The sequence below is a fragment of the Microtus oregoni genome, unplaced genomic scaffold, assembly GCF_018167655.1.
Source record: "Microtus oregoni isolate MIOR12 unplaced genomic scaffold, Mior012 000054F_ref0000373, whole genome shotgun sequence".
In the NCBI taxonomy this organism is placed as follows: domain Eukaryota; kingdom Metazoa; phylum Chordata; class Mammalia; order Rodentia; family Cricetidae; genus Microtus; species Microtus oregoni.
In genome coordinates, this window is record NW_024543830.1 from 6,960,759 (window position 1) to 6,987,308 (window position 26,550).

General features: G+C 40.9%; 1 protein-coding gene across 1 annotated transcript; it reads right to left on the bottom strand.

The window, feature by feature from the left end:
* Window positions 1–24,522: 24,522 nt before the first annotated feature.
* Window positions 24,523–25,211, bottom strand: LOC121438020 (proteasome subunit beta type-3-like). The gene has a single exon (XM_041638200.1). The coding sequence runs from the start codon at window positions 25,209–25,211 to the stop codon at window positions 24,594–24,596; it is 618 nt and encodes a 205-aa protein (XP_041494134.1). The 3' UTR covers window positions 24,523–24,593.
* Window positions 25,212–26,550: the final 1,339 nt, after the last annotated feature.

The following is a 26,550-nucleotide window of genomic DNA, read 5'->3' on the forward strand; positions in this document are numbered from 1 at the left end:
CATGCTTTTCCAGACCCAGGCCAGCTGGCCTTGGTGAGTTCCCGATAGAACATCCCCATTGTCTCAGTGTGTGGGTGCACCCCTTGAGGTCCTGAGTTCCTTGCTCGTGCTCTCTCTCCTTCTGCTCCTGATTTGGACCTTGAGATTTCAGTCCTGTGCTCCAATGTGGGTCTCTGTCTCTGCCTCCTTTCATCGCTTGCATTCAGGAGGATGCCTATATGTTTTTCTTTGGGTTCTCCTTATTTAGCTTCTCTAGGATCACTAAATATAGGCGCAATGTCCTTGGTTTATGGCTAGAAACCAAATACGAGTGAGTACATCCCATGTTCCTCTTTTTGGGTCTGGCTTACCTCACTCAGGGTAGTGTTTTCTATTTCCATCCATTTGTATGCAAAATTCAAGAAGCCCTTGTTTCTTACTGCTGAGTAGTACTCTAATATGTATATATTCCATACTTTCTTCATCCATTCTTCCATTGAAGGGCATCTAGGTTGTTTCCAGGTTCTGGCTATCACAAACAATGCTGCTATGAACATCGTAGAGCATATACTTTTGTTGTATGATAAGGCCTCTCTTGGGTATATTCCCAAGAGTGGTATTGCTGGGTCCAGGGGTAAGTTGATCTCGAATTTCCTGAGAAACCGCCATACTGCTTTCCAAAGTGTCTGAAGTTTTATAACCCTAGATTAAATAACTCCTCTTCCTTCCACCCCAGTAAACACCATTCCACTTTCTGCCTCCATGACAGTGTCTACTTTATTGACTTACTTAACTTCGTGTGTGTGTGTGTGTGTGTGTGTGTGTGTGTGTATGCATGGCTATAGGTAATAGCCAGAGGCTGGCCTCTGGTATCTTTCCTTAATCATTACCTACTTTATTTTTTAATTTATTTTTGAGACTGGGTCTGTCCCTGGCCTGGGGTTTGCCAAGAAGGCTAGTCTAGTTGACCAGAGAACACCAGGGATCTGCATGTCTTTGCCTCGGCAGTAATAAAGTATGCCCAGCTTTTTGTTTTTCAACATGGGTTCTGGGCATCAAACTGAGGTCCTCCTGCTTTCTGGACAAACAGTTTGCTAGTGGGACTCTTCCCTCAGCCCAACAGTGGCTGTTTTAAATGTCACACATTAGTAGACACATGTAGTGCTTCCTTGGTTGTGGCTTCTTTTACTTAGTAGAAAGTTCTTGGGGTTCATCTACACTGTTGGAAATGATGGCATTGTCCTTCTTGAAAGGACATATCCAGTGTCTGAGTGTATGTTCTTGTCATCTTTTCCATACCTAGACACTGACATTTCCATGGTTTCTTTTCCTTGGTTATTGTGAATGTTATTCCCCAATAATATGAGATCCGAATTTCAGTCTTGCGTAAAAAATCCAAAGTGGCCAGGCAGTGGTGGCGCATGCCTTTAATCACAGCACTCGAGAAGCAGAGGCAGATGGATCTCTGTAAGTTCGAGGCCAGCCTGGTCTACAAGAGCTAGATCCAGAACAGGCTCCAAAGCTACAGAGAAAACCTGTCTTGAAAAACAAACAAATAAAAACAAAATCAAAACAAAACAAACAAAAAAAACAAATAAGAATTCCAAAGTAAAATTGCTAGTCATCTTCTTCTTCTTCTTCTTCTTCTTCTTTCTTCTTTCTTTCTCCTTCTCCTCTTCTTCCTCCTCATCTTCTTCCTCATCCCTTTCTTCTTGCAGAGGTGGTGTTGTTCTGATTTTGGTTTTTGGAGAACCTCCATGCTACTTTTTGTGATGACTTAATCAGTGTCTACTGTCATTAACAGCATGGTAGAATCCTTTTCTCCACATCATCACAAACACTTGACATTTGTTTCTTTATAGTAGCCATCTTAATAAGTGTGATTAATTGGTTACATATCCCTGATGATTAGTGATGCTTTACATTGTTTTGTATACATTTTAGTCACCTATATGTCCAATTTTGAAAAACTTATCATGTTCTTAGCCCAGTTGAATTGAATTAAGTTTAAAATTTATGGAAATATCTTACTATTGAATTATAGTTTCTCAAAGAGTTAGGATTAATCCTTAATCAGGCATACAGTTTGCAAATATTTTCTACCATCTCACAGATTGCCTTTCAGTCATCTCAGGGGATATGACCTTGAGACAGTGAAGGGAGGCATAACAGCAATGAATGCCCATCTACTTGATAATCCCTCTGTGGTCAGCAGCAACTGACAGTCAGCACAGACCACTAGCATTGATAGAACAAAGTGCTCTTTGCCCACTCTGCTTCCTGCATGCTGTCTACGATCTTTTTTTCTTTTTAGAACAACTGCCATACTGTAGCTGGTAGTAAAAAACAAGTTGCTATGACTATATTAAGACATTAAACTTATTGAATTCAACTGCAGCTTACTATCTGAGTCTAATCTCCAGTGTTTAACCCTTGACCCCTTCTTTTAGTGCTATTTCTATGGAGGCGGGGACATGATTACTTCTGCTTCCTATTCCACTGTTTTGCCAGAATCTTCTTCAACTTTTGTTTATATATGAAAGTCTTCATCTCATTTTCATTTTGGAAGGATCATTTCCTAGGTACCATATGGTAGGTTGAAAAGTTTTTCTTTGTATGTCTTGAATCATCTCACTGTCTTCTACCCTGCAAGTTTTCTGTTGAAAACTTCACTGGCATTCTAATTGGATCCCGGGAACATGTGCTTTCTACTGCTGCTTGCAAAATTCTTGTTTTCTTTTTGAAATTTTGGCAATTTGCTTATGATGTCTCATAACCATATGAACCTTTAGGTTTATCTTATTTAAAGTCCTTAGGATTCATGTATCTGAACATCCATTTCCTTCTTAACTTTGGATTTTCAGTTATTGGTTCTTTAACTAAAATTCCATCTTCTCTTTATTGAATTTGCATGGTACATACATTTCCCTGATTTATGATTCTCATAAGTACGGCAGACTTTCTTCACTCTTTTTCATTCTTATTTTGTCCACTTTGTTCTCTTGACTAGAGCATTTAAAGAATCAACTATTTTTGTGTTTATGTGAGTGTGTGCCAGAAAAAGAGAGCGACAAAGAGAGGCAGAGGCAGGGAGGATCACCATGTGTGTGCGCTTGTGTGGAGGTCCATATTGACTTTGAGTACCTTCTCTTTCCCCCCACCTTGCTTTCTAAAACTGTGTCCTTCCTTGTGCCTGGAAGTTACCATTTTGTTTTAGCTGGACTGCAGTGGAGTTACCAGCCAGTGCCCCCATGTTGTCTTCTCATGGATGCTGGGGACTGTAATCAGGTGCTCATGTTTGTGCCACTGCGCAATCTCCTCAGTCCCTCACTAAATGAGAAGTTGTAGACAATCTGTCGTGATTGGTTGACTCTGTCCTCCACTGGCCTTATTCAGCAGTCATTGCCACACCCCTTGACCTTTTATGTTCTGTTATTGTAGTCTTCAACTCCAAGGTTTGCGTTTTGGATATTTTCAAGTGAATTTTTAAAAATTATATATATATTTGTATGTGTGTGGTATGTATCTATGTTTTGAGTGCATGTATGTACATGAATTTGAATGCATGTGGGTGTGCTTGCAAGAGTGCCTGTAGGTGTGTATAGTCTGGAAATCAACGAGAGATTTCTTCCTCAGTCACTCTCACACAGTTTTTGAGACAGCATCTCTCCCTGCACTAGCAACTCACTGACTTAGCTCTACTTTAACATTGAACCATTTTCTCAGTACCTATCTTAATTCTTAAACAGTTACAAAAAAAATCTTATTTGAAATTCTTACTTTGTTTATAGAATGTCCTCAGGGACTCAGTTGTGGTTTTCAATAGAAAACTATCTTGAATATTTTTGTGTCTCCAGTCTATTTAGGGCTGGGTTACATAGTTTTATTTTTTCTTTGTTTAAAACATTTCTTTGCTTCTTCATTTCCTCTATTCTCTTGTGTTGAAGCATAAACACAATAAAAAAATCCCTGTCATTTCTTGCAGTCTTCAAAGATCAGCTATATACAGAGGATGTCCTACACAGATCATTGTGTGGCCTCTAAAATCTCTCTTCTTCTAACCAGTGTCTTTCTTCTTATTGACCTTCTGCTGTGTGTGCACAGTGTGCTACTGTTTCTTTTTTAAACATTTACTTTATTTTTTAAATTATGGTTATGCGTGCAGGGTAGTAGTATGTGCATGGTCATGTTCAGCCAATCAGAACTCAACTGATTTTGCAACACATTTAGATTCTCCTGAGACTTTCAGCCAGGACAGGGAGCTGTCTGGAGCTGGATATTCACCAGTTCCTAAAGCCTGAGGCTTTTGTCTCTGGCAGGGAGTTCACCTGAGGTGGAGAAGGTTCCTTACATTTAAGAGCTGGGCAGGTTGTTCTTTGGAGCCAGCCTTTATGGCTCAACCAGTGACTACAGGTAGAGACACTCATTCTTGCTTCAGTCGTCAGAGACCTGTTACTCCTGCCTTTGAGACCTGATCACTTCTATGTCTTATGGAGACCTGAAGTCTCGTTCTACAGGGAACTTCTCCCAACTGGCACCCACAGTTTGCCAAGGACTTAAAGTTGGAACATGCCTGATCTCTCATTGGCATCCTTTGCCACTGAAGTCTCTGAGTTAGTTTCCATTCCAATAGTTATTACCATGAGGCAAATAGAGTCCTCATTATTTTTCCATTTCCTGTCTGCCCACTCTATTCTTGGAGGAGAGTACGGGAAAAAAAACCCTCCTGAGACAGGAGATGATCTCTACCCACTTACTCCTACAGTGTGTGCACCAAAACCATTAAAGAAAAGTTCCAGATAAGGTCATGGAATGCCTCAATTTCATTACACTTAGAACATGTGAATCATAATTTGTATACTGTATTTAACTCTTTAATCCTTCTCAAATATAATCATAAGTCTATACATTTAGGCTTCTATATTCATCCATTTCAATCAGTGTCTCATGGAAGTTAATATTTTTCCATGTATCCAAGACAACCATTTTGTCCACTGCAATTCCTCAGAAATGGATACATAAGGAACTGGAGTGACATCCAACAAGAAAGAGCACTAGCTACTTGTCCAGAGGATTCAGGTTCTGTTGTTTGAATTCTAAATGACGTTAATAATAAAAACCCAGAGCCAGATATTAGGGGGTGAAAGTTGAGAAATCAGAGAAGCAGAGCAGCCAGCCACTAGTTCTTACCTCTAAGAAATCTTCAGATCAAATGGGGGAATCTTGTCTCTATGAGTCCTCAGACAGAATGACATCTCTACGAAACCTTAGGCTGAATCCCGAGCTCCTGGCTTCTTCCACCTTATATTTTTCTCTCTGCCCAGCCATATCACTTTCTGTCTCCACCTTTCTAGTGCTGGAAGTAAAGGTGTGGGCCACCAATGTCTGGCCTCTATGCTAACTAGTGTGGCTAACTTAGTTCTCTGATCTTCAGGCAAAATTTATTTGTGTCAAAGCACAAACAAAATATCACCACAAGGTTCAATTCCTGGCACCCATGTGGAGGTTCACCATCTTCTGAATCTCCAGGACCAGGGAATCATCTCCCTCTTTTGCCTCTGAAGTTACCAGGCTTGCTTGTGGCACAAGACATACATACAGGCTAAACACCCATGCAATAAAATAATAACAAAATGTATTTATGAGTGCAAGGCATTTTTATACATAGGAAAGTAGGAACCAATTCTTAGGATTAAGCTTCTGGTGAAAATAAGATACCTAGTTAAAAGTTTGGGCCCTGGCAAGATGACTGAGTAAGAAAATGCTCACTAAGTCAGCTTGACAACCAGAGTTGAATTCCATAGTATAAGTTGGATCCTTAGAATCCACATAAGGATATGAAAAAATGACCCCAATTCCCAAAAGTTTCACTCTGATCTCAATATGCATGCCTCCCCTAATATCATTTGCACAAAATAATAAGTTTTTTAAAAATTTTTCTTTATTTCCTCTAGTTAAATTAATCTTATAATGAACATATTAACATTTGGATCTTGGCAAGTCTGGATCTACACCAAAAGAATCCAGTTTAGCTCTGAGAGTTTTCTTTTAAAAGAAAAGTTGGATTTTAAAAAAAAAAGTTGAAAAATCAGGCATTGTGGTCTATTCCTGTGATCCTGGCACTTGGGAGGCTGAGACAGGAGGATCACAAGTTTGAGGCCAGTCTGAGTCAAAACAGAACAGAACAGAACAAATCGGTACCTTGGAAGTGTGAATTAGAATGACTAAATGACCTTGGATTAGAATGACTAAAGCCAGCCCAAGGATTACAGAATAATATTTGATTTTCTTCAAGTTTAAATAACAAAACATTTAGTTAAAGAAGTGATTTTAATCCAACTTTTTGTCTTTGGAAGTAATCATGTCAGCCTGGCCCTTTGTGGATGAGGAGGCTCCCGTTGCTTCTTATAACCACCTTCTAGTAGCTCCTTCAATGCAACCAAGACCTTTACAGATGTGTCCTTTGGCTAGGATTCCTGTCTGTCACATTTCTCCCAACATTTTTCCCCTAAGGACTGTCATCTGACCATGATTTTCAACACTATTTAAATGCTGTTGAAGCCTAATAACACCATTCTAAACATGCCAAAAACTAAAGGTAGACATCCCTTTGTTCACTTGGCATCTCTGATTATAAGTAAAAGATATTCAAATGTGATGAGTTCAGCCCTCCCTGTAAACCTTGCATTTCAACAAACATCATCTTTTTTTTAAATCACTTTTAAAAAAGACAAAAATATCATCATCATTACCTACTCTATATGTACCTCACTTTAAAAGGTCTAACACAGTATTGGGTTTCAGTTTGGGCTCTGTCTGGAGTTCTTCTCACTTCTGTTGCGCCTTTTGAGTTGAAGCCATCATGACATCTTTCCTGGCTTTGGACAGTGCTGTTCCTTACTGGTGTCCATGTTTCTTCCCTGTCTACTCTTGGCTAACTCATAGGCAGAGTGAGTTGCCCACACAGAGTGGAGCTGTGGGCTTCTCACTGGCTCCACAGACGTGACATATTCAGTTCTGGTAGGAACATTAGGTCTGGATTGGGTGACTCTGTGCCCAGAACAGTCTGGTTTTACTCACTAATAGACTCATTTGCACCATTAAAAGGAAATGGACAGAAAGGCACACGTATAACACCATTGCATATGGAAGGACCACAGCATTCTTTCTCGGCCCTTCTATTTGTGATCAACGGGGATTTACTAATTCTTGGTCTGGTTCATTGAAGCTAGGCTATGGAACAGGAGGACGATTTTAAGAGTCCAGGCTTGGTTGCTCACCTGCTTGATTCACTTATATTCCTAGATCATTGTAATTCTGTGTTAGTTGGTGTCTTACATCTGTGGCATAGGATTATCCAACTGCTTTTGTATTCTGAGTTCAAACACCTATGCCAGAATAGTCTCTTGATAATTATTCTCAGGAGAGGTAAGATAATATTAATTTCTTATTCATCTCACTTAACTGAAGGTATCTGGTCCCACCATGTTCATCTATCTGGTGGGTTGTTGTATTAACTCTGGGGTAATAACTGTGTCTTTACACTCACCATGGGTAGTTTCCTTCATCTGCAGAGCCCTTTGAGGTGCGATGTCGGGTGCAGGACATGTAAGCTGAAAGGAGAGTGGATATCAATAAATCACATATTTATTGAGTGCTTACTATGTGCCAGGCACTGTGCTAATCTGGATTTAATCAGAGCATTAAGAGGAGTCTAAGGAGTGTTCTTCACTTGGAAGGTCTCAGAGGCTCAGTGATGGGAGAGGGAGAAAGCTGTGGAGAATACTGCTTTTCCAGACTCTGGAAAATCGCCAAGTACGTATTTTCATCTCTGTGGTTTTCCTTACTACCTCTTTTCACTACTTTTTTTCCCACATATTTTCCTCATCAGTTGGGTTTTTTATAGTCTTCCCACCCTTGCTGTCCAGAGCTAGCATGGTCCCCTTCATCTGTATTTAGATTTTCAGCTCCTCTTGTGCTTATCAAATATCTCATTGTTTACTCAGTGCCATCTCGTTGACGTCAATCTGCTCCTCAGGTCCATTTATATATATGTATGTATATATTAATGTTCAGCAGTTTTCAATGCATCCATCGTCCAGGATCATTGCCATTTTTAAGAGGCATCTTGCACTTCATGATGTTTTCTTTAAAGAAGAACGCAAGCTCTCATGCCGGTGTTAAGAGCGCTCGAGCCGATTACTGAGGGAGATTTGGATCTTAGGTAAGTAGTTCTTCTGGAAACTCTCAAGTCACACTTCTGTTGGCAGGCCTCTATTTTGTTCAGAGGTAAAAATCAACCGTACTTGCGAGTCTTTGACTTTTTCCCATGGATTCAATTGAAAAGGCACTTGTAACTGCTTAAATTACCTAATTTCCCCTTCACACTTTACTTTAGTAGGTTGCTGAAAAGGGGAAAAAAAGAAGTTAGTATTTTAGACTGCAGGAATATATATATATATATATATATATATATATATATATATATACATTTTGGGGGGTTATTTGTTGATGTGCAGGTGATTGTTCAGATTCCAGCAAATGACATCTGCATGCCCATATCAGAAGAATATTTAGATGAAGGCTACACTAAACTATGAATGGGATTCTGGATATTGGTCTACCTTCAGAATTGCTTGTAATTTTAGAGAAAGTCAAAAGAAGGAAAGCAAACACAGGCTAGCTTTCAGGATGAGGGTGAAGAGTCACCCAGGAGGGGAGGTTTGCGAACATCCATAAGCCTGCATTTGGGGAGTAAGATCCACCTGCCTCCAACAAGATTTCTGTGTGCTTGAGATCGGGGTCTGCTCCACTAAGTTGCGTGAGGATTGAACAGAGAAGAGAACTGAGCTGGGTTCTGACTCCAAAGAGAATGGTGGCATCCAGAGAGGCAAACACAGGAAATGGAACCGAGTGTTAACCCAAGAGGAGACGGAAGCAAGACATCACAAGTGTGATAGCAAGCTTAAACAGATGGATTTCTGTAACTTCACTCTATTTCTAACCCATAGCACAATATACCCAGAGAAATGAAGAAAGTCGGGAGGCATGCTATCAGGCATATAGAAAACATGTCCCTGAGACAGGGTGAGGAGAAAGCTAAATTTAGCAATTAGAGGTGGAGACCTAAAGCAGACGGCAGAACCCTGGGTGGCCTTTGCTTTCCTACAATCAGTTATGAGTAATCACCCGAACACTAGTAACTTCATAAAAACAATGCACTCATTGCGTTTTCTTCTCTGCTTCACACATTGCTGCGATGTTGGACTCAGACTCACAAACCACAGAACATATGCTTGGGGACAGCTGAAGAACCAGAGGGACAGCAGTCCCAGGGTCACAGAGAAAGGACAACAGCACTTAGGCTCAGTTTCCAAGATCAGTTAGTAAGTAGGGTACCACAGAGCATCGCTGCAGCCAATATCACTGCTGGGCACATATGAGGCATAAATCTGAAAGCTGTAGAGCTTCCTCATTAGCCAGGAGAAGCATCCTGGCAGCCTGGTGTTTATGGGTTTGCAGATGCCTGGCACCAACAGTATTTGTTCTCTTGCAGGGTGGTTAAGACTAATGTTATACACACTAACAAATGTGTTTTTTTTTTTTTTTTGGTTTTTCGAGACAGGGTTTCTCTGTGGTTTTGGAGCCTGTCCTGGAACTAGCTCTTGTAGACCAGGCTGGTCTCGAACTCACAGAGATCCGCCTGCCTCTGCCTCCCAAGTGCTGGGATTAAAGGCGTGCGCCACCACCGCCCGGCTAACAAATGTGTTTTTAATTGCTCTCTCAGACTCTTCTTTAGACGACAGGTCAGAAACTAGTACAGCCCTCAGAATGGGCATGCCACTGACTTAGAGACATGCTGATTTCTGAAAGGTCAGACGTTCTGGTGATTAAACAGAGAAAGGACTTTAGTTGCACAGGAAAAGAGCCTACTCAAAAGTCCAGGTGTGTAGGCTCATGGGTAGAGTGTTTGTAGTGAGTGGTGGATTTGACACCCCCCCCCCCCCAGCACCACCATCACCACCACCATCATCACTACCACAGCAACAACAATAACAAGAGGCAGCAGGGGAAACAACAACAAAACCAACCAACCAACCAACCAACCAACCAATAAGACAAACAAACAAACAAAAACAAAGGTTAAAATAAGAAAATTAAGCTGTGTTATCAGGTTGAGGACTGCGTGTGTAAATTTGTATCTTGGTGGTGTTCTATTCTAACTGGGTGGACCTCTTTATTTTCTTATGTAACCTTAGAAATTCCTAAGGAAGCTGTTATTGTTTCAGTAATAACTATTCTCCTATGATATTTGGCAAACCATGGAGATAAATCCCCCTCTTCAAATGGGCTAGCTCATCGATAGATACTTGTTTCAGCATAAATTAATAGGTTATAACATCCTTAACTTCAGATCCTCCCAGTAGTTTTAGGTGAATCTGCTTTAATAATTCCGCCATTTTTCTGGTCTTTTTTTCTGATGTGTCAGCTCCCTGTAGTCTCTGATTATTATAAAAACCAGTAACCTCCTCCTCCTCCTTTTCCTCCTCCTCCTCCTCCACTTCCACCTCCTCCTTCTTCTTCCGTCTTTTCCCTCTCCTTTAGTCCCATTACTAGCTCTCACACAAATAGATCTTTTAGTCAGTGGCCTATTTAAGCTTTGAACAACTCTCATTAAACAAGATAGCAAGATAGAAGAGTCTCCCCTTTTGTGTATTGAGTGTGCTGTCTATATTACTGCCGTATTCTCTGGTATATTAGATTTTGAGATTTCAAAATATTTTAAAGCTGCATATTTGTGATACAAGATTTTCTAATGATTTGAAATCCAAAGTTCTGTTGTATTGCTGTAAAGATCCAAGAATCTTTTCTGCATGCGTCCATGCCCTCCATCTTCAGGGATGCCATTTCCCAAGTCTTTCAGTCACGCTCACGTTGTGGTCTTCCCCAAGAGCACTGCCAGCCAGAGTGTTGTCCACATCATACTATATATGTTACACCTGTGAACCCAGATGAACTGAAAGATTAAGCTGAGGCTTCAAGTAGATGCTGGGCGCTTCAGTATGCTCTGCAGAGGAGACTGCTTCAGAGTTGATGTTGAGGGTCAGAGGGTGTATATATATTGGGAGCTCCTTAGAATGGGGCAGGGTGATGGGTGGGGTGTTGGGAGAAGCCGTCTTCAGAGAGTTGACGGCCAAGCTGAAGAACGTATGCACACATCGTCATCACTACAGCTGTCTTATGGTACACTTTTAGTTCTGACTTCTTCTGAACCAGCTCGACTTCCCATTTTGAAAGACCTACATGTTTGCCTTGAAAATGCATTGTAATAAATGTTTGCTTCCTTAACGGCCTCCAAGCAGCAGTCACATTTATCACTAGGGCACATCACTCTGATTTCCTCAAATTCATCGCCACCACTGCTGCCACCACTATAATCACCATCCCAGCAAATCTTTAATGCACAGCTGTTATTTAAAGAGCATTGTTTAGGCTGAACATTAGGACTCCTCAATGACCTGACAGTCTACAAGGATCAAACTTAATTACTCCATGTAATTAACCCAATTAATTAACCATGCAATCTTCACATTAGAGTGTCTCCTGCCTTCCTTTCTCACCACTGATTATAGGCAAATCTTCGCAGTAGCTCATTGCTACCCTAGTCCTGCTTTTGATGCTCTCGTCCTTTAACTTTCCCCGAGAGCCTGGAAGGTTCTCCCTTTTGATTTTCTTGCTTTCAAGAGTACGGTTTAAGCTGCATTCCACAAGGAAGGCAGTGAGTGCTACCAGAGAAGCTCTTATGACCCTCCCAGGGTCCCCTTGCCAGAGGAGACTGAGCAGTAAGGAAACTGGTTTTCCCACTTTTTTTTCTTAATCCAGGAAGACTCAGAGTGATGGCACACAGCTATTGCCATACAGGGCTCTTGAAGGGATTTTCAATATAGGCAAAGCACTGTTAAGGCTGAGAACGTAGGCCAGCAACTAAGTGATTCGCATCGGAATATCCAGTCAGAAAATGCCTCCTTCATTCCACTCAAGCAAAGTGCCGGTGTCAGAGGAATATGATATCTGTTAGCTATTTTCTCTCGGCGCCCGTTGTTTGCTTCGTTCTAATAGGTGGCTCTGATGTGCACGCATTTCTTGTTTTCTGAACTCAGAGAAGACAAGAAACTGTGGCTGTTAGCTTTTCAAGTTTTCCTAACTTCAGAAAACAGACAGACAGACAGGAAAAGTGTTTTGTTGAATTGCTGTCTGATTGGACAGTTGTTATCTTGCTATTGGTCATCTCTAGTCATCATCTCCCGCTCTGTAAACATTTTGCAAATTTATGCAGCCAACACTTGCCCAGGAGTCTCAGAAACTCTATTTTCTGCCTTTGGTCATGCGTCCTTTCCATCAGGTCCCTAAAGGAAACACACAGAAGACAAGTGGAAACACTCCTGACTTCATAGGTTTGAAAGAGAGAGCAGAGGTCTCAAATTAGTATTTGTGCACCAGAATCAACAATTACTGTTCCCACAATGGGAATAGTAAGAATTCCCATTTTTTATGATCTATGACCAGAATCCATTTTAAATACTCATCTTTCTATTATTCCTTTTCTGAATTCCCACATAATTTTGTAATTTCTAGTAAATTTTGATAACCTAACCTCAGAAAAGCAAGCATTTAATTGGGCTTATAGTTTCGGAGAATTAGAGTCCATGATGGTGGAGCACAGGCACAGCGGTAAGAACAGCTGAGAGTTCCGATCTTGATCTGCCAGTGGGAGCCTGAGAGAGAATTCTGAAATCATCTCAAAGCCCACCCATACTGACATACTTCCTCCAACAGGGCCGTTCCTCCTAATCCTTCCCAAACCAACCGGGAACCAGGTACTCAAACATTTGAGCCCATGACAGCCATTCATGTGCAAACTGCCAAATTGCTCTAAGAAAAATCTTTATTTTGTAAGTTCTAAGTACCACCCTACTTACAATTATTTATATATTCTTTAAAACAACTACTCAAGATGAAATTGCAAAGTAAAATAAGAATCATACATATTATATTAGGAGAGACAAAGCCAATGAATACAGTAGCTGTTATACTGAATGGAAATAGGTGGATCATCTTACTAAAAGACAGAAATAATCCACTTTAGTAAAAAAATAAAGCTCAATTGTAATTTATCGACAAATAATAATTATAACTAAGGAAAGAATGTAAAACACATATCTCCAAATATCTGAGACACTACTTTAGCATGTTTGAGGAACTGAATAGCCTTAAAATATTTGTTAGGATACTAGAACAGTTAAAAATAAAGGAGGTAGGCACAGAGAATTCTACTTATCTGTAGAGGAATACTTTATTTTTTTAAAAAAAGAACTATTTGTAACTATAGCAGTTCTGAAAGTCTTCTATGCAAAAACAAAGATGGGTTAGGGGGATGGCTTATAAGTTAAGAGCACTGTTGCTCTTGCATTGGACTAGCATTAGGTTCCTAGGACCCATCTGGAAGCTCACAATTGTCTATAACTCCAGTTCCAGGGGGTTTGATAGCTTCTTCTGGTCTCAATGGGCACCAGACGCTCATGTGATGCACACACATGCAGACAGACATTCACACATACACACAGAATAAAAATAAGTACATCTTTAAGAAAAGTGCGTATTTATATGTAAACTGCCTAACCACAAAACCTGCAGAACACAGCCACTTGATAGGCTCTGGATCAGGCAGACGGAAGGATGCAAGGTACACATAGGTCCATAAGGACCAGACTATTCATAATAAAAACATGTCAGGTAAAATTTTATTTATACATCTAGAGATGTCATTAAATTATTTACCATTCGGTATGGTCCAGGTACAGAGCAATCAGAACAGGCGCTGGCTGGGACACGGTGCAGCTATGTGCTGAGTATCGGCTATGGCATGTCCTTACATACACGTCTTTGTCTCTGCAGGATAGATTCCTCAGTGTGTTCCACGGCATGTGCCTTTCTAATTTTAAAAGAGGTCACCAGTAGTTGTCCAACAAGACTGTAGTAGCACAGTTTTTCTAGTGATGTATAAAAGTGCTCATTTTGTCCCACATCCCAACAGAAAGCTCATTCCCACTGCACCCGTACACCCCCTTGCAGGAAGATGTCTAAAACATGCATGAGTCCTGTTTCTCAGTTGGAAGTCTCAGCTGTTGAAAGAAGTGAAAGGGGGCTTGTGGTCTTCAAGAAGGTCCCCGACATGCTAATCCTAAACTCGGAATGCTTGAGGTAGAATATGGGCCAGCTGTTCCTGCCTTCCCCTGGGGTAATCCTTACCAGCTCCAGTTAAGGCCTTGCCCCTTCCTCCTAGGCTGGAGGTGATAACTTTATTGCAGCGGATGTTCCCAGCTTTGAGGTACATGTTGCCATTTAAAGCCCTTATCACTGACCCTGGAATTTCATGGTTCCCTTAACAAGTGGATGCCAGCATGGCTTACTATTTTTAATAAACCCAAGCTTAAATCGGAAAGCTCCAAGGATGAGCGCATTGATGTAATGGACTGGTAGTGAACTTGTGTGGAAACGGCAAAGAGGAGAACCACTATGTAAGGGTTATAAACTTTCAAAATTCTTGTGTTAGAGTGTCTGGCGCACTGAGCATGCAGGGTCCTTAAAAGTAGGATAGATGCAAAGAGTCGTAGCTTAGAACTCTCGGCGTGATGGATGGCAAGAATAATTATACACTTTAGGAATGATGACTTGTCACTCTTTTAATAAAAGAAAGAAATTAACCTCAATTGTGAGCAATGGGTTTCATTTCCCGAGAGTTCACTGTATTCTGGGTCCTTGGAAGTCATTACAGAAATGTCACAGATCTAGTCTTGAAGATACAAAGTCTAGAGCCATACACAGACAATCGAAGTATGTTGCATTTTCTTTAGCTGAATTATACACTAATGCATAAAACAAGAGATGAGAGGTCTCAGGACTCCTGCATGCGGTGGCATTGCTAAGCATACACTGGGGACACTGTGAGTGCAGAGAGATGGAAGGAAGGATTATTCTATACAGAAGGAAAACCCATACAAAGGCATAGAGGCAGGACAAGTGGGTGGTGGGGGGCAGGAGGGGGAAACATAGTGTAGCACTTAAGGATAGTTGGAGTGTAAGGTGAACACAGAGTAGTGGCAAGAAGCAGGTTGAAAAGTAGGTCAATGAAGGGCATCCTAGGTTATGTTAAGGAATTTGGAGTTTATCTTGTGGCTGAGGTGAAAACTCATTGACCAAGCAGACTGCGTGGTGATGGCATCTGTCTTCAAAATATATCACAGACTTCTGGAGGAAAGGCAGATTTGAGAAGGAGCGTTGGGCTGGAGACAGAGGCTCCCATCAGTTGGTCTGGAAGCATCAGAAACATCTCAGTGAGAGCTAGACCACAGGGACATGTTGACACTCCCTTTTGGACCAGATACACCTGTGTTACCTCCAGCTATCTCATTTGGCTCACTTGCTTACCTATACATCTATCCAGGAAAGCCTGACTTTAATAGTTAGGCATTGGAACAAGCAACCAATTAGACACTCAAGGGGAAACAAGTTGATAAATTCATGTTAAGAGGCCCAAGTTTAATTCTAAATTAAGACATACCGGGCAGCATATTTAGTTAAAAGAACACCTTGGGGCTAAATAAGGAGGTCATCGGTGTTCTAGATACCTGCTCTGCTAGCTCATAAAGCCAGCTTGCGAGGCCGTAAGTGTGGTCAGACGGAACAAATGAGGTTTTCCTTCCCAGCTTTTGTGAACTAAAAGAAGCTGGTTAACTGATGAGAAAAATGAAGCTGTGTAGGATGAGGTGGGCCAAGCTTCTGGGAAAGTCACATGATAGCTCCTAGAGAAAAAGGGAACGTTGAGCAAGTAGACTGGGAGAGTCGACAGCTTCAGTGATCTTTGGGGAAAGAACCGATGAGCTGTCCTTCTGGGATGCTACCTTGGAGGTGACTTGACAATTCTCCATTTAGGTTCCAGAGGGAAGGTAAAAGTAGTCAATTGGCTTTGTTTGCTTAATGTTCCCATTTCTTGGCAAGGATAGGGGAAAGGGGAAGGGAAAATTGTGACTGTCACAAGAAGTGGAATGTGATGGCAGCTGAGCAGACAATACTAGAGCATCTTGCTAATGTGTAAAGGAACAAGAGAAGGAGGCTTCAAGTCTCTTTTCTCTGAACTGTGGAAGTGTCAATGCAAAACACAGTTTACATTTCAATGCAGAAGAAAAGAAAGTTATTCTCTAGCAACATATGAGCAACTGTGGGCCAGGAATACAGATTCAGGTTGCCTCCAATAGCAGCTTGAATATCAGTTCATGCCTAACTCAATAAGATAATTTCTGTTATGGATTGATGCTTGCCTTGGCATTCTGAATAGAGGATACATGTGACAGGCATGTGGTGCACACAGGAAAGTGTGTGGCTGCATGTGTCCATTTGCACACATGCAGAAGCCAAACACAGCACGATTGATGCCTTCTTCTATCACTCTTCACCTTACTGTGCCGAGATAGGATCTCTTAATGAATGAGAAACTAACCATGCGCCTCCTACCCATCAGCCTGACTGTCAGTGAGCACTTGAGATGTGTCTGAGTCTACGCTCTCATGCTGGGAGTACAGGCACAAAGAGCCATGCTGGCTTTTTATGTGAGGTGATGGGGACTTGCATTCAAGTCTTCATACTTTTAACTCTTATTCCCTGAACCATCTCCCCAAGCCCTCAGAAGTAGTCTTTGTTTTCACGATTTATTTTCACTTGATGTGGCTTAGCGTTTGCCTGCATATGTATATGCTTATGCATATGTGCACAGTGTGTGTGTGTGCGGTGCTTGTGAAATCCAAAAAATGGTGTCAGATGCCTTGGAACTAGAGGTCCAGGTGGCTGTGAGTTACCACTTGAGTCCTTTGCAAGAGTGGCAAGTGCTCTTAGCCACTGTGTGATTTCTCCAGCACCAACAACAAAGAGTTATAAAAGAAAGGGAAGTTGTAATCAAGACATTTTTCAAACAATTAGTGGAAACAGCAGGGGAGTGGGTTACAGCAAAGATTCTGTTGATATCCTTCTTAGCTAGTGGCATGCTAGCTTAATACATCTATGAAGGTTTTACATGATAGTGGCAAGTTTGTAAGGTTAGACACAGGGGTTGAGCAATGAAGTAAGGGAGCTAAAGATAGCCCAAGACAATTCAGCTCTGGATCTGCAATATTTCAACCCTCCATAATGATGATGGTCTAATCAACCAGGCATGTAATTTCTTTAACAAACACATGCTTTTTATCTGAGAAGTTTAGTTCACAGAGTTTAGTGGTCAAGGAGGTTTAGTACTCAGGTATGCTTTGCCACCTCTCCAGCTGCCCCTTATCAATTCATGCCTTACTCAGTGAGATGATCTCCATGATGGATTGATGCTTGCCTTGGCAGTCTGAGTAGAGCTACCAGAAGTGTACCTGCTGGTTCATGGCGATGGAAAGGCTAAGTTCAATTTAAAAGGTTGTGGTGGAAATCATTGCAGAAGGAATGGAAAGAGACACACAACCTAGCTTCCTGGAAGCAGAAGCCATTCCAAAATTTAGCTTTCTTTAAAATAGGTAAAACCTTTGGCTTTTAGGGTGTGTGCATTTTATTTTCCCATTTCAAGGCCAAAAACGTCTACTAATACAACTACTTTAAAGTGCATTTTCCATGTCTAATAAGAATTCAGAACAGAGTTGCTTGTAGTTGAAGCTCAAATTTGGACGGGTGTTAGTTAACCAGTTGGTTGTGGTAAGTGCCATAAAGGAAGGGTACAGACAGTTCTGAGTATGTTCTTCCTGGTCTTCAGACAGCCAGAGACTGTGGCTTACTACAGCCCTGGCAGTAGCCTTCTTTCCCCTTCCACAGCAACAGCAGATGCTCGGTGCCAGGCAATGCATGCCACCCTAAGTTTGTGCTCAAGACCCTAAGATGCTTTCTGGCTCGGTTTCAGCTTCATCTTGGAAAACGTCCTTCGTTAGAGATGAGCTGAAACCCTCATGATCTGAATTCTGGCTTTGATTTGAGAAGTAAATCTCCAGGGCAAGTGGAGAGTGTGCCTTTGAAGCCTTAACTTTTCATTTGTGTGACTAAAACTGAAATTATAACCTTCTATGATTTTTCCCCTTGCATGATTTTTGACCTGTTTCTACAAAGTGGGAAAATAAACCAACCAACATGAGAAAACCAGTCGGCATTGGAAAGCCACGTGGAAGAACAAATGGAAAACTAACATCTACGACTCATAAAAATTAATGACAGGGTGTGGCATGCAGCTGCCCAACTGCCGAGAAGAAAGCTATATTGTGAATTGCTGGGGAATTAACTGTTGTAAGAGGAGATGGATCCATGGTGAGGGTGGATTTGTACTGGGAACGTCAGTCGAGAGAAATACCTGAGCATTTGCCTGAGAGTAAGTGGCTTTCTCTGATAGGCAGTTCTTTTTCATCATGGAAATATTTATATGATGGTGATCTCAGTAGGCATGGCAACAGTTGCAGCAAGGCAGGGAAACTAGAATCATCTTGGGAAAGGAAAGTTGAGATGGGAGACAACTTGATTGAAGGGATCCTTCTAATAGACACATGGGAAGAAAATCAGATCCATATTTATAGGCACACTTGGATGAGGGAAATCAATGGCGAAAGAGGAAAAGCAAAGAAAGACAAGGCGAAGAAGTCACTTCTTTGAGAAAAAATTCTTTGTTACTCCTGTTTACATCCTTTGAGCAAGAAGAGGCATGTAGTCAAGCCTGAGGTCAGCATGAGGAAATAGGCTCCTCAGCTAGGAAGTTTGGTTAAAAAAAAAAAATTCGGCAAAAATTTCTGACGAGGCAATGCAACTTATTAATACCACATCATTGACACAATTTCTTAAATTATCATAGACTCTTAGCTGATTTTTTTGAGATTTTTGTCTAATATGTATTTTTCTTTGATATAATGATTTTCAATAATATCATATAAAATTATATATACAGTATCCATTATATATCCACTATATATGGACATCACATATATAGTCATATATAATATATCATATATAACATATCAATATATAATTATGTATGATATATCATAGATAATATATTTGGATATATAAATGACATAATTATTTTAATTATATTTTAGTTTAAAAAATCTTAATTCAATTTATAAAATGAATCTTAGTTTCCACCCAGTGTAACTCCCGAATACTCCATTTCTCATTTTAGCTCCCTCGCAGTGGCCTCCATATGGACCGTTCCATTATCATTCCTTTCTAAATATTTTCTAGTGTCCCTCCTGACTCCTTTCATCTGCCGACTCTGGTATTTTTAGATCTGTGCATTTCTCACATCACTCATCACGCTCTTCAAACAGCCTGTGTCCCTAATCGAGTTTCATGCCTCCTCTGTCACTGCTGATAGAGACATGCTCCAGCCACTCACCACGCGCGTCTGGCCCTGCCGTCTCCCTTCCTATGACTGCCCATCCTAAAGGTGTCTTGGGCTTGTGCTATAATTTGGTCTGAGGAAGTTTCTGACGTTTCTTGGGGAGCGCTCTGCTCTTGTCATCTTGTTGCGCCTTATCTCTGAGACAATCTTGTGATCTAAAGTACGTTATGTCTAGTGCCAGTCTTTGACCACGACTTTATCTTACTCAGCACCTCACAGTGTAGTTTCATCTTCTCTTGTTTCCATTTTTTTTCGTTTGCTCTTTCCTGTGTTTCAAGTGTTCCTCTTACAGCCAGATCACAATGTTATGCTCCAGGTAGCATTTCTTCAGATTTAGCTCCTTCTTTGCGATGCTTGTCATTGTTGTGCATCTGTATTTTCTGCAACATATCCTTTTCCTGTGGACCTTGGCTCGGATCTGAATCTGAACGGGAGCAATGAGCTCCTGTGAGCCGCACTGGCTGGGGCACACCATATTAGCTTCCATCTTCTTTAAGCAGTGGGTAGGCTTTGCAGCCAGCCCCTCCTTTGGTCTGGTTGTCTTTTCTTCACATAATCCCTTGGGTTCCCTTTTCTCAGTTTTTGTCCAAGATCTTATTTCCTGTCCTTATATGGCTGTTGCGATCCAAATTACTATGAGATTGATGAGTAACCAGAACATAAAGATCACTTTTAATTTTTAACTTTCTCTGCCTTGAGCCCTTGAATACTTTTTAAAAATAAAGACATACTGAATTTATCACGACAGAGTTTTTAAGAGTTATTTTTGCTACTTTTAATTATGTGTGTGTAGAGGCATTAGATCTCCTAGAGATACAGTTATGGGTGACCGTGAGCCTCATGGCATTGGTCCTCTACAAGAGCAGAACCATCTCTTCAGCCCCACTGAATGTCTTATAACAGAGTCTCACTTACAAATATAAGAGTAATATTTCCTATGCCTTTTTGAGGGCTGTGGACTTGGTATTTTTCTGCTACATCTTATGCACCATGCTTCTTGATATATAACTTCTACCAGTGTTTTTAAGGTTGAAAGTAACCATATCACCCTCTCCTAGAGCTTCTGATATATATTACGTATCTTTCTAAAATTCCAGCTATAAGTGCTAGATTCTTTGGAAAATAGACCTGACACCTCCTACCATTTTCTCCCCGAGGATCTAACCATGTATATGCACTTGTCAATCACAGAAAGATCTTCTGTATTTCTAGTGTTAGTATGAATTTGTATTTTAGCACCATGGCTTAAGTGTGGTATAAACTTTGTTTTTCCAAATGAGTAATGTTGGAAGGGTACCAAATCTGAACTGTAAAGTGCTAAAAAAACTAATTGATTTTATAAATTGAATTATACATATTCTTTTTTCCACTATACCAAAGACTTGGTTTCACTTAGGGATCAAGGGCCTGTGGGTGCTATTCCTGAAAGGCACTAAGAACCACCCAAGTTTACATGCGTGTTAGAGAGTGGGATAAAGGTCACTTCCATTGCAACTAGAAAATTCTAGCAATTATCACTCAAGACTGACTCTATATGAGATGTAATTGCGGTGGTTGGAATGAGAATGGCCCCGTGGGCTCATGTATTTGAATGTTTGTTCCCCCGTTGGTAGAACTGTTTAGGAAGAATTGGGAGGTATGGCCATGTTGGAGAAGGTGTGTCATGGGGGCTGGATTTACACAAGACCTTGCCATTCCCAGTTAGCCCTCTTCCTGCCTCCTGCTTGTATAGCAGATGTAAACTCTTAGTTACGCTGCCAGAGCCATGCCTGCCTGCCTGTTGCCGTACTCCCTGTCATGACAGCCATGAACTCTAATCCCCTGGAGCTCCAAGAACCCCAGATTAAATGCTTTCTTCTGTAAGTTGACTCAGGCATGGAGCCTCTTTGCAACAGTAAAAAAGTAATGAAGATGGTAATATTGAAATTTTATGATCAACACCAAATAGAGCAATACTTAATAACAGATTCCAATTTCAAATTATAATACTGAGATGAGAGGCAGCAAGACAGACCAGAAGTCTTCCTAACACAAAGAAATTTTATAGTCTTCTGTTGTTTTAGAATCAAATTTGACCTATTGGTTTCATCAGAGCATCAGCTTCCTAGTCTAACAAACATTAGTAGGTATTAATACCTTGATCCCAAGTAAGGATTTTGACTATTGAGTAAGGGCAGTATCTGTGGTGTTCAGTATTAAATTACTGTCTAGGTGCTTTGTGCCAGTAACAACATTTTGTATGTCCTACCCATTTTGTGGCCCTGTGGATTAGAAAAAGAGACTCAGGGAGTGTAATCAGTGTATTACCTTTCCTTCTAAAATCAGCTGTCCAAATTTCTGGAGCTACATGTATTTGATAGAATCTCAAGAGCGATTTTAATTTTTTTAAGATTTACTTATCAATTTGATGATTAGATTTTTGAGCCGCCTCGCTGTCATTAATACTGTTGAGCTTTCATGTTCATCTTAATCCTTAAAAGAAAGCTAAAACCTTCCAGACTGACTTGGGGAGTGCAAATGATCTGTAGCATCATCATTGAGCAGGAAGAAGAGGTAAAGCTTGATGGATATGAGTGCAGTCATACAGTTAAAGTCTCTTGATGGCTCAGACACAGCTTTGATTGTTGGATCCTTTACTGGGTTCAGAATTACTTTTATCGGAGCAAACATGCACATTAATTCTCATTAATAGCATTTATCAAACATTCTGCTAAAACACACAATTGCTGATGTTCACACGTTGCACACTATTTGTGGGATACACACACAGAACTATGACTTACAATCTCCATGTCTAGATCTACACCTTTGCCTAATCTAATAAGTTCTATTTGGCAGGCTACATAGGGGTGCAACTTTCTTGTTGGTGTGGGCTTAAGTTGGCCCCAGTGTGTAACAAATACATTAGTTATAAACTCCACCGTGAGATACACATTTTTTGTGAACTCTAACGGGCTTGAAATTTAGGATCCTCTTTTGGAGAACTATCTCTTCCTTAGGAATCCTGCTTTGTGTTATTCCCACATCAAGCCTGTGCAGCACTGTCAATCAGATGTAACCTGAGAAATAAAAACATCACAAAACAAGCAAAAGAATCCAAATGCTTCCAGGATGTATAATGACTCCAAGTCTACACCAGTAACACAGCTCTGTCTGCCTTTCTGCCTCCCTTGCTCTCTGTTACAGCCACCACTTGGGAGTACTTATTCTCTTCCTTTTCAGTCCTTTCTGCTTTATTTTTAGATTTCTTAAAGCTGTACTAGGGATAATTGACACCACACTACCTATACAGGGTGTTTCCATGCAGATGAGTCAGGAATTTGGATATGGAGGTGTGTCATGGTAGCATTATCTCAATTAAAACAGTCAATACATTAACATCTTAAAGTTTTCCTTCATGCTCTTTTGTGTGGCTGTGAGGTATATCCCCCATTTCTTTCTTTAAAGTGTACCATACTGCTAACTATAGGTATTTTGTTGCACAGCCAAAATGAAAACTTAATATTCATTGTCTTAGCCTGTTTCTGCTGTCCTAAGAAAATTCAATATAAGGAGTAGTTGATAAGAACAAAAACTTATTTATCATGATTTTGGAGGCTAGGAAATCCCAAAGCTGTTGAAATATTCAGTATCTGGTGAGAACCCATTTGCTCTAACTACCTCTATACACCCAACTTCTCTTGCTAGAAGCAAGGAGAGGTCTTAGTTTCTCTTATGACACTAACCCTATTCACAGGGCTCTGCCACCATAACCTCCTTGCCCCAAGACTCTCCTGCCTAATGCCACCATTTTAATGATGAAGATTTCAGCATAAAATTTAAAAATAAATGAACAAACATTAATTGTGCACACCCTTAGTGTTCAGCTGCTTAAGGAGCACACCAAAGGCCAAGTGGGGTACTTACTTTTGCCCTGTGGGAGAAATTCTGGGTAAGAAGACCTTCTTGGATCTTAGCTTAGTGTGGGAGAGTCTAAGGACTGATGTGGGTAGGGGGAGCTTGTTTGCTTCCTTGTAAAAGTGGGTTTTTTCCTCAGCCCCAAGGCTTCTTCAATCCTTAATCATAGTCTTGATTTTTCAGAAGAATATTTCAGGCTAAGACTTGATACTATATCATTGTTTCTATGGTGGCATCCAGGTTTTTTTTTATATCACTCCCTCATTAAGGTATTGTGGATATACTTTTACACTCTGAAGTTGGTAAAACTGTAATTATGACAAGAAGTGTATTGGCTAGGGAGAAGTTTGTATAAACTTAAAGCCAATAAAACAAGAGGAATTTTCGGAGGGAGGATTATCATGTGTATAGTTAGGTGTTTATTCATTGTTTTCTTTCAAAGGTAATGTCAACTTTAGGTAGTCTACCCATCTGTATGCCAAACTGCTTATTAAAACATAGAATTTGGAACTGTGTTATTTCTGCATCTACAGTATTAGGGTTCCCTTGGGAGACTGGAATATAGTCAGGCTCATTTCCTCCTAAGGGCGAATTCAATTTTGTTTGTGTATTTGTTTAGACAGGCTCCACAGACAGGGTTTGTGCAGTGATCTGACCATTGACATAGGTCACCTTGATCCATGGTTTCCCATTTGGTGAGCAGGTACATTATAAAATGGGACTTTGCCATATTCCATTCAGCTCTATTGTGATGCAACAGTTGTCGGTCTAAAGAAGCCAAGTCTATGAGAGTTCTTCATTCTCCATTAAGGAATAGTTTTGATCTGTTTTGGTATTTCCATAAATACCATAAATTGGAGTTTAATGGCAAGTTCCAAGTTCTGTTTAATAAATTGAATGCTTATTATTTAAATTCCTTGAATTACTGATTTTTATGTTTGTAAGCAAAATGTGTGCTTTTAAGATTAGAAAAATCTATAGTCCCATGAGCATTTGTGCCTAGTGTTATTTTTAGTTATTATGCCATGTTCAGTTGATATCCCTGGCATGGCTGATCTTCTCTGAAGGGAAATGAAGGAGGAATGGATCTGGGGGGAGTTGGAGAGGGAACTGGGAGGAGTAGAGGGAGGGGAAGCTATGGTCTGGAAGCAATGTTTGTGAGAATAATGAAAAAATAATTTTTTTTGAAAGAAAAGCAATTTTATTAAAAAGAAAAATAACAAAAGGAAACCAGGACCAGGGCGCAGGGTTAGTCCATCCGGGCCTTCAGTGTCCTGGTGGTGATCTTGTCCTTTTCGATGATGTGGACAATGACGCCCATGCCCGAGACAGCATCCCGGTCCACGGCGTTCAGCATGGCTTGGGAAATGGTCTCAAACAAGTGTTCTGGATCCATGTTGGGCTCCCAGAGAGACTCGCACATCCCATACATCTGTTCGGAGCAGGTACCACTGACCACAAAGTCGTCAGTTACCATGGGGCAGCCAATGAGGTCTAGAGAGCAAATGAAGGGCTTAAAGGTCTTCGGGTCCAACCCGGCAATGACAGGCTCTGTGTAGTAGGGACCAAACCGCTTCTCATACAAGAGGTTGGCCACCATGCTCATGAGGGTGTAGGGCTTGATCTGCCGACCTTCCTTCAGCTCATACAGGTTCAGCCGGAACTTGAGGCGCTGAGCAACTGTCTGGACGTCGGTGGCCAGCCCGGCCAAGCCTATGTACAGCCTGTCACCCATGGGAAAGATCTTCTGGAAGTCTGTGGTCACCATCTGGGCCTGGATTCCGAAACGCCTGTCCGCGGCGATGGTCACACAGTTCTTTCCCTTCATGGCCATGACGGCCCCTCCGTTATAGGACATAATAGACATGATTGCGCTCTAGTAAGACTCCGATTGCCACTCTGAAAAAATAATTTTTACTTTTAAAAATATTTAACTTGGGGTAACTGGAGAGATGGCTCAGTAATTAAGAACACTGAGAACTTTTACAGAGGAGCCAGGTTCAACTTCCAGCACCCACATGTCAGCTCACAACTCTTCTGGCCTTTAAGGGCACAGACACATATGTAGGCAAATTCCCCCAGGTATAAAAAAAACAATAAAAACTCATTTCAGATGTGCTTTCCATATGGTTTAAAAAATCTGAGAGAGAGAGAGAGAGAGAGAGAGAGAGAGAGAGAGAGAAAACAAACAGGCATGTATCATGGTGATGGTGTATGTGTGGAGGTCAAAGAACAAGTTTGGGTATTTGTTCTTGCCTTTCACCTTTTTGAGGAAGGGTCTCTTGCTGGTCACTGCAAGTATCAGGTTAGCTGACCCATGAGCTTATAGGGATTCTCTTGTGTCCACCGACCACTTGCTGGAGGAACACTGGGATTATAGATATGTGCTGCTCTCTCTGCCTTTACATGGACCATGGAATTCAAACTCAGAACTCATGCTTGCTCGGCTGAACCATGTCTCTAGCCTTATGATGTATTGGTGTGTGTGTGTGTGTGTGTGTGTGTGTGTGTGTGGTGTCTGTTTTAAAAGTTATTTTGTGAAAAGTGACTGCAATGATTGGCATGATGAGAAAAGAGATCACAGACGTTCCAGGTAGTAAGCTGCACAGTTTCCTCCATTTTCAGGACACTCATAGAATCACATCATATTTACAAAGCTTTTTTCTTGTGTCATAACCTGTTGATATTTTTTTTCTTGAAGACACACAAATTAAGTATCACCATGCGTCAATGGCTACAGTGAGCATACTTAGCAGCTCTTTCCCATAAGGGGCCATTTTTCACTCCTCTAATACCATATAAACAATAAAAAACTATTGCCCATTGTCTGGCCATTTCTGTGGTATTGGCCCTTTCCGTAAGGATTCTGGGTTGTAAAAGTTCTACCCTAATAGAGATGCCTGTAACTGCAGTGTTGTACTGGTCAATGTAATGTGTCATGGCATGGATGTTGTGGGATAATGTTCTTGTACACTTTAAAATTTTTTACTCATATTGTTTTAATAAAATGCTGATTGCCAGCCGGGTGGTGGTGGCGCACGCCTTTAATTCCAGCACTTGGGAGGCAGAGGCAGGTGGATCTCTGTGAGTTTGAAGCCAGCCTGGTCTACAAGAGCTAGTTCCACAACAGGCTCCAAAACCACAGAGAAACCCTGTCTCGAAAAAAACAAACAAACAAAAAAAAAGTTGATTGCCCAGTAACCAGC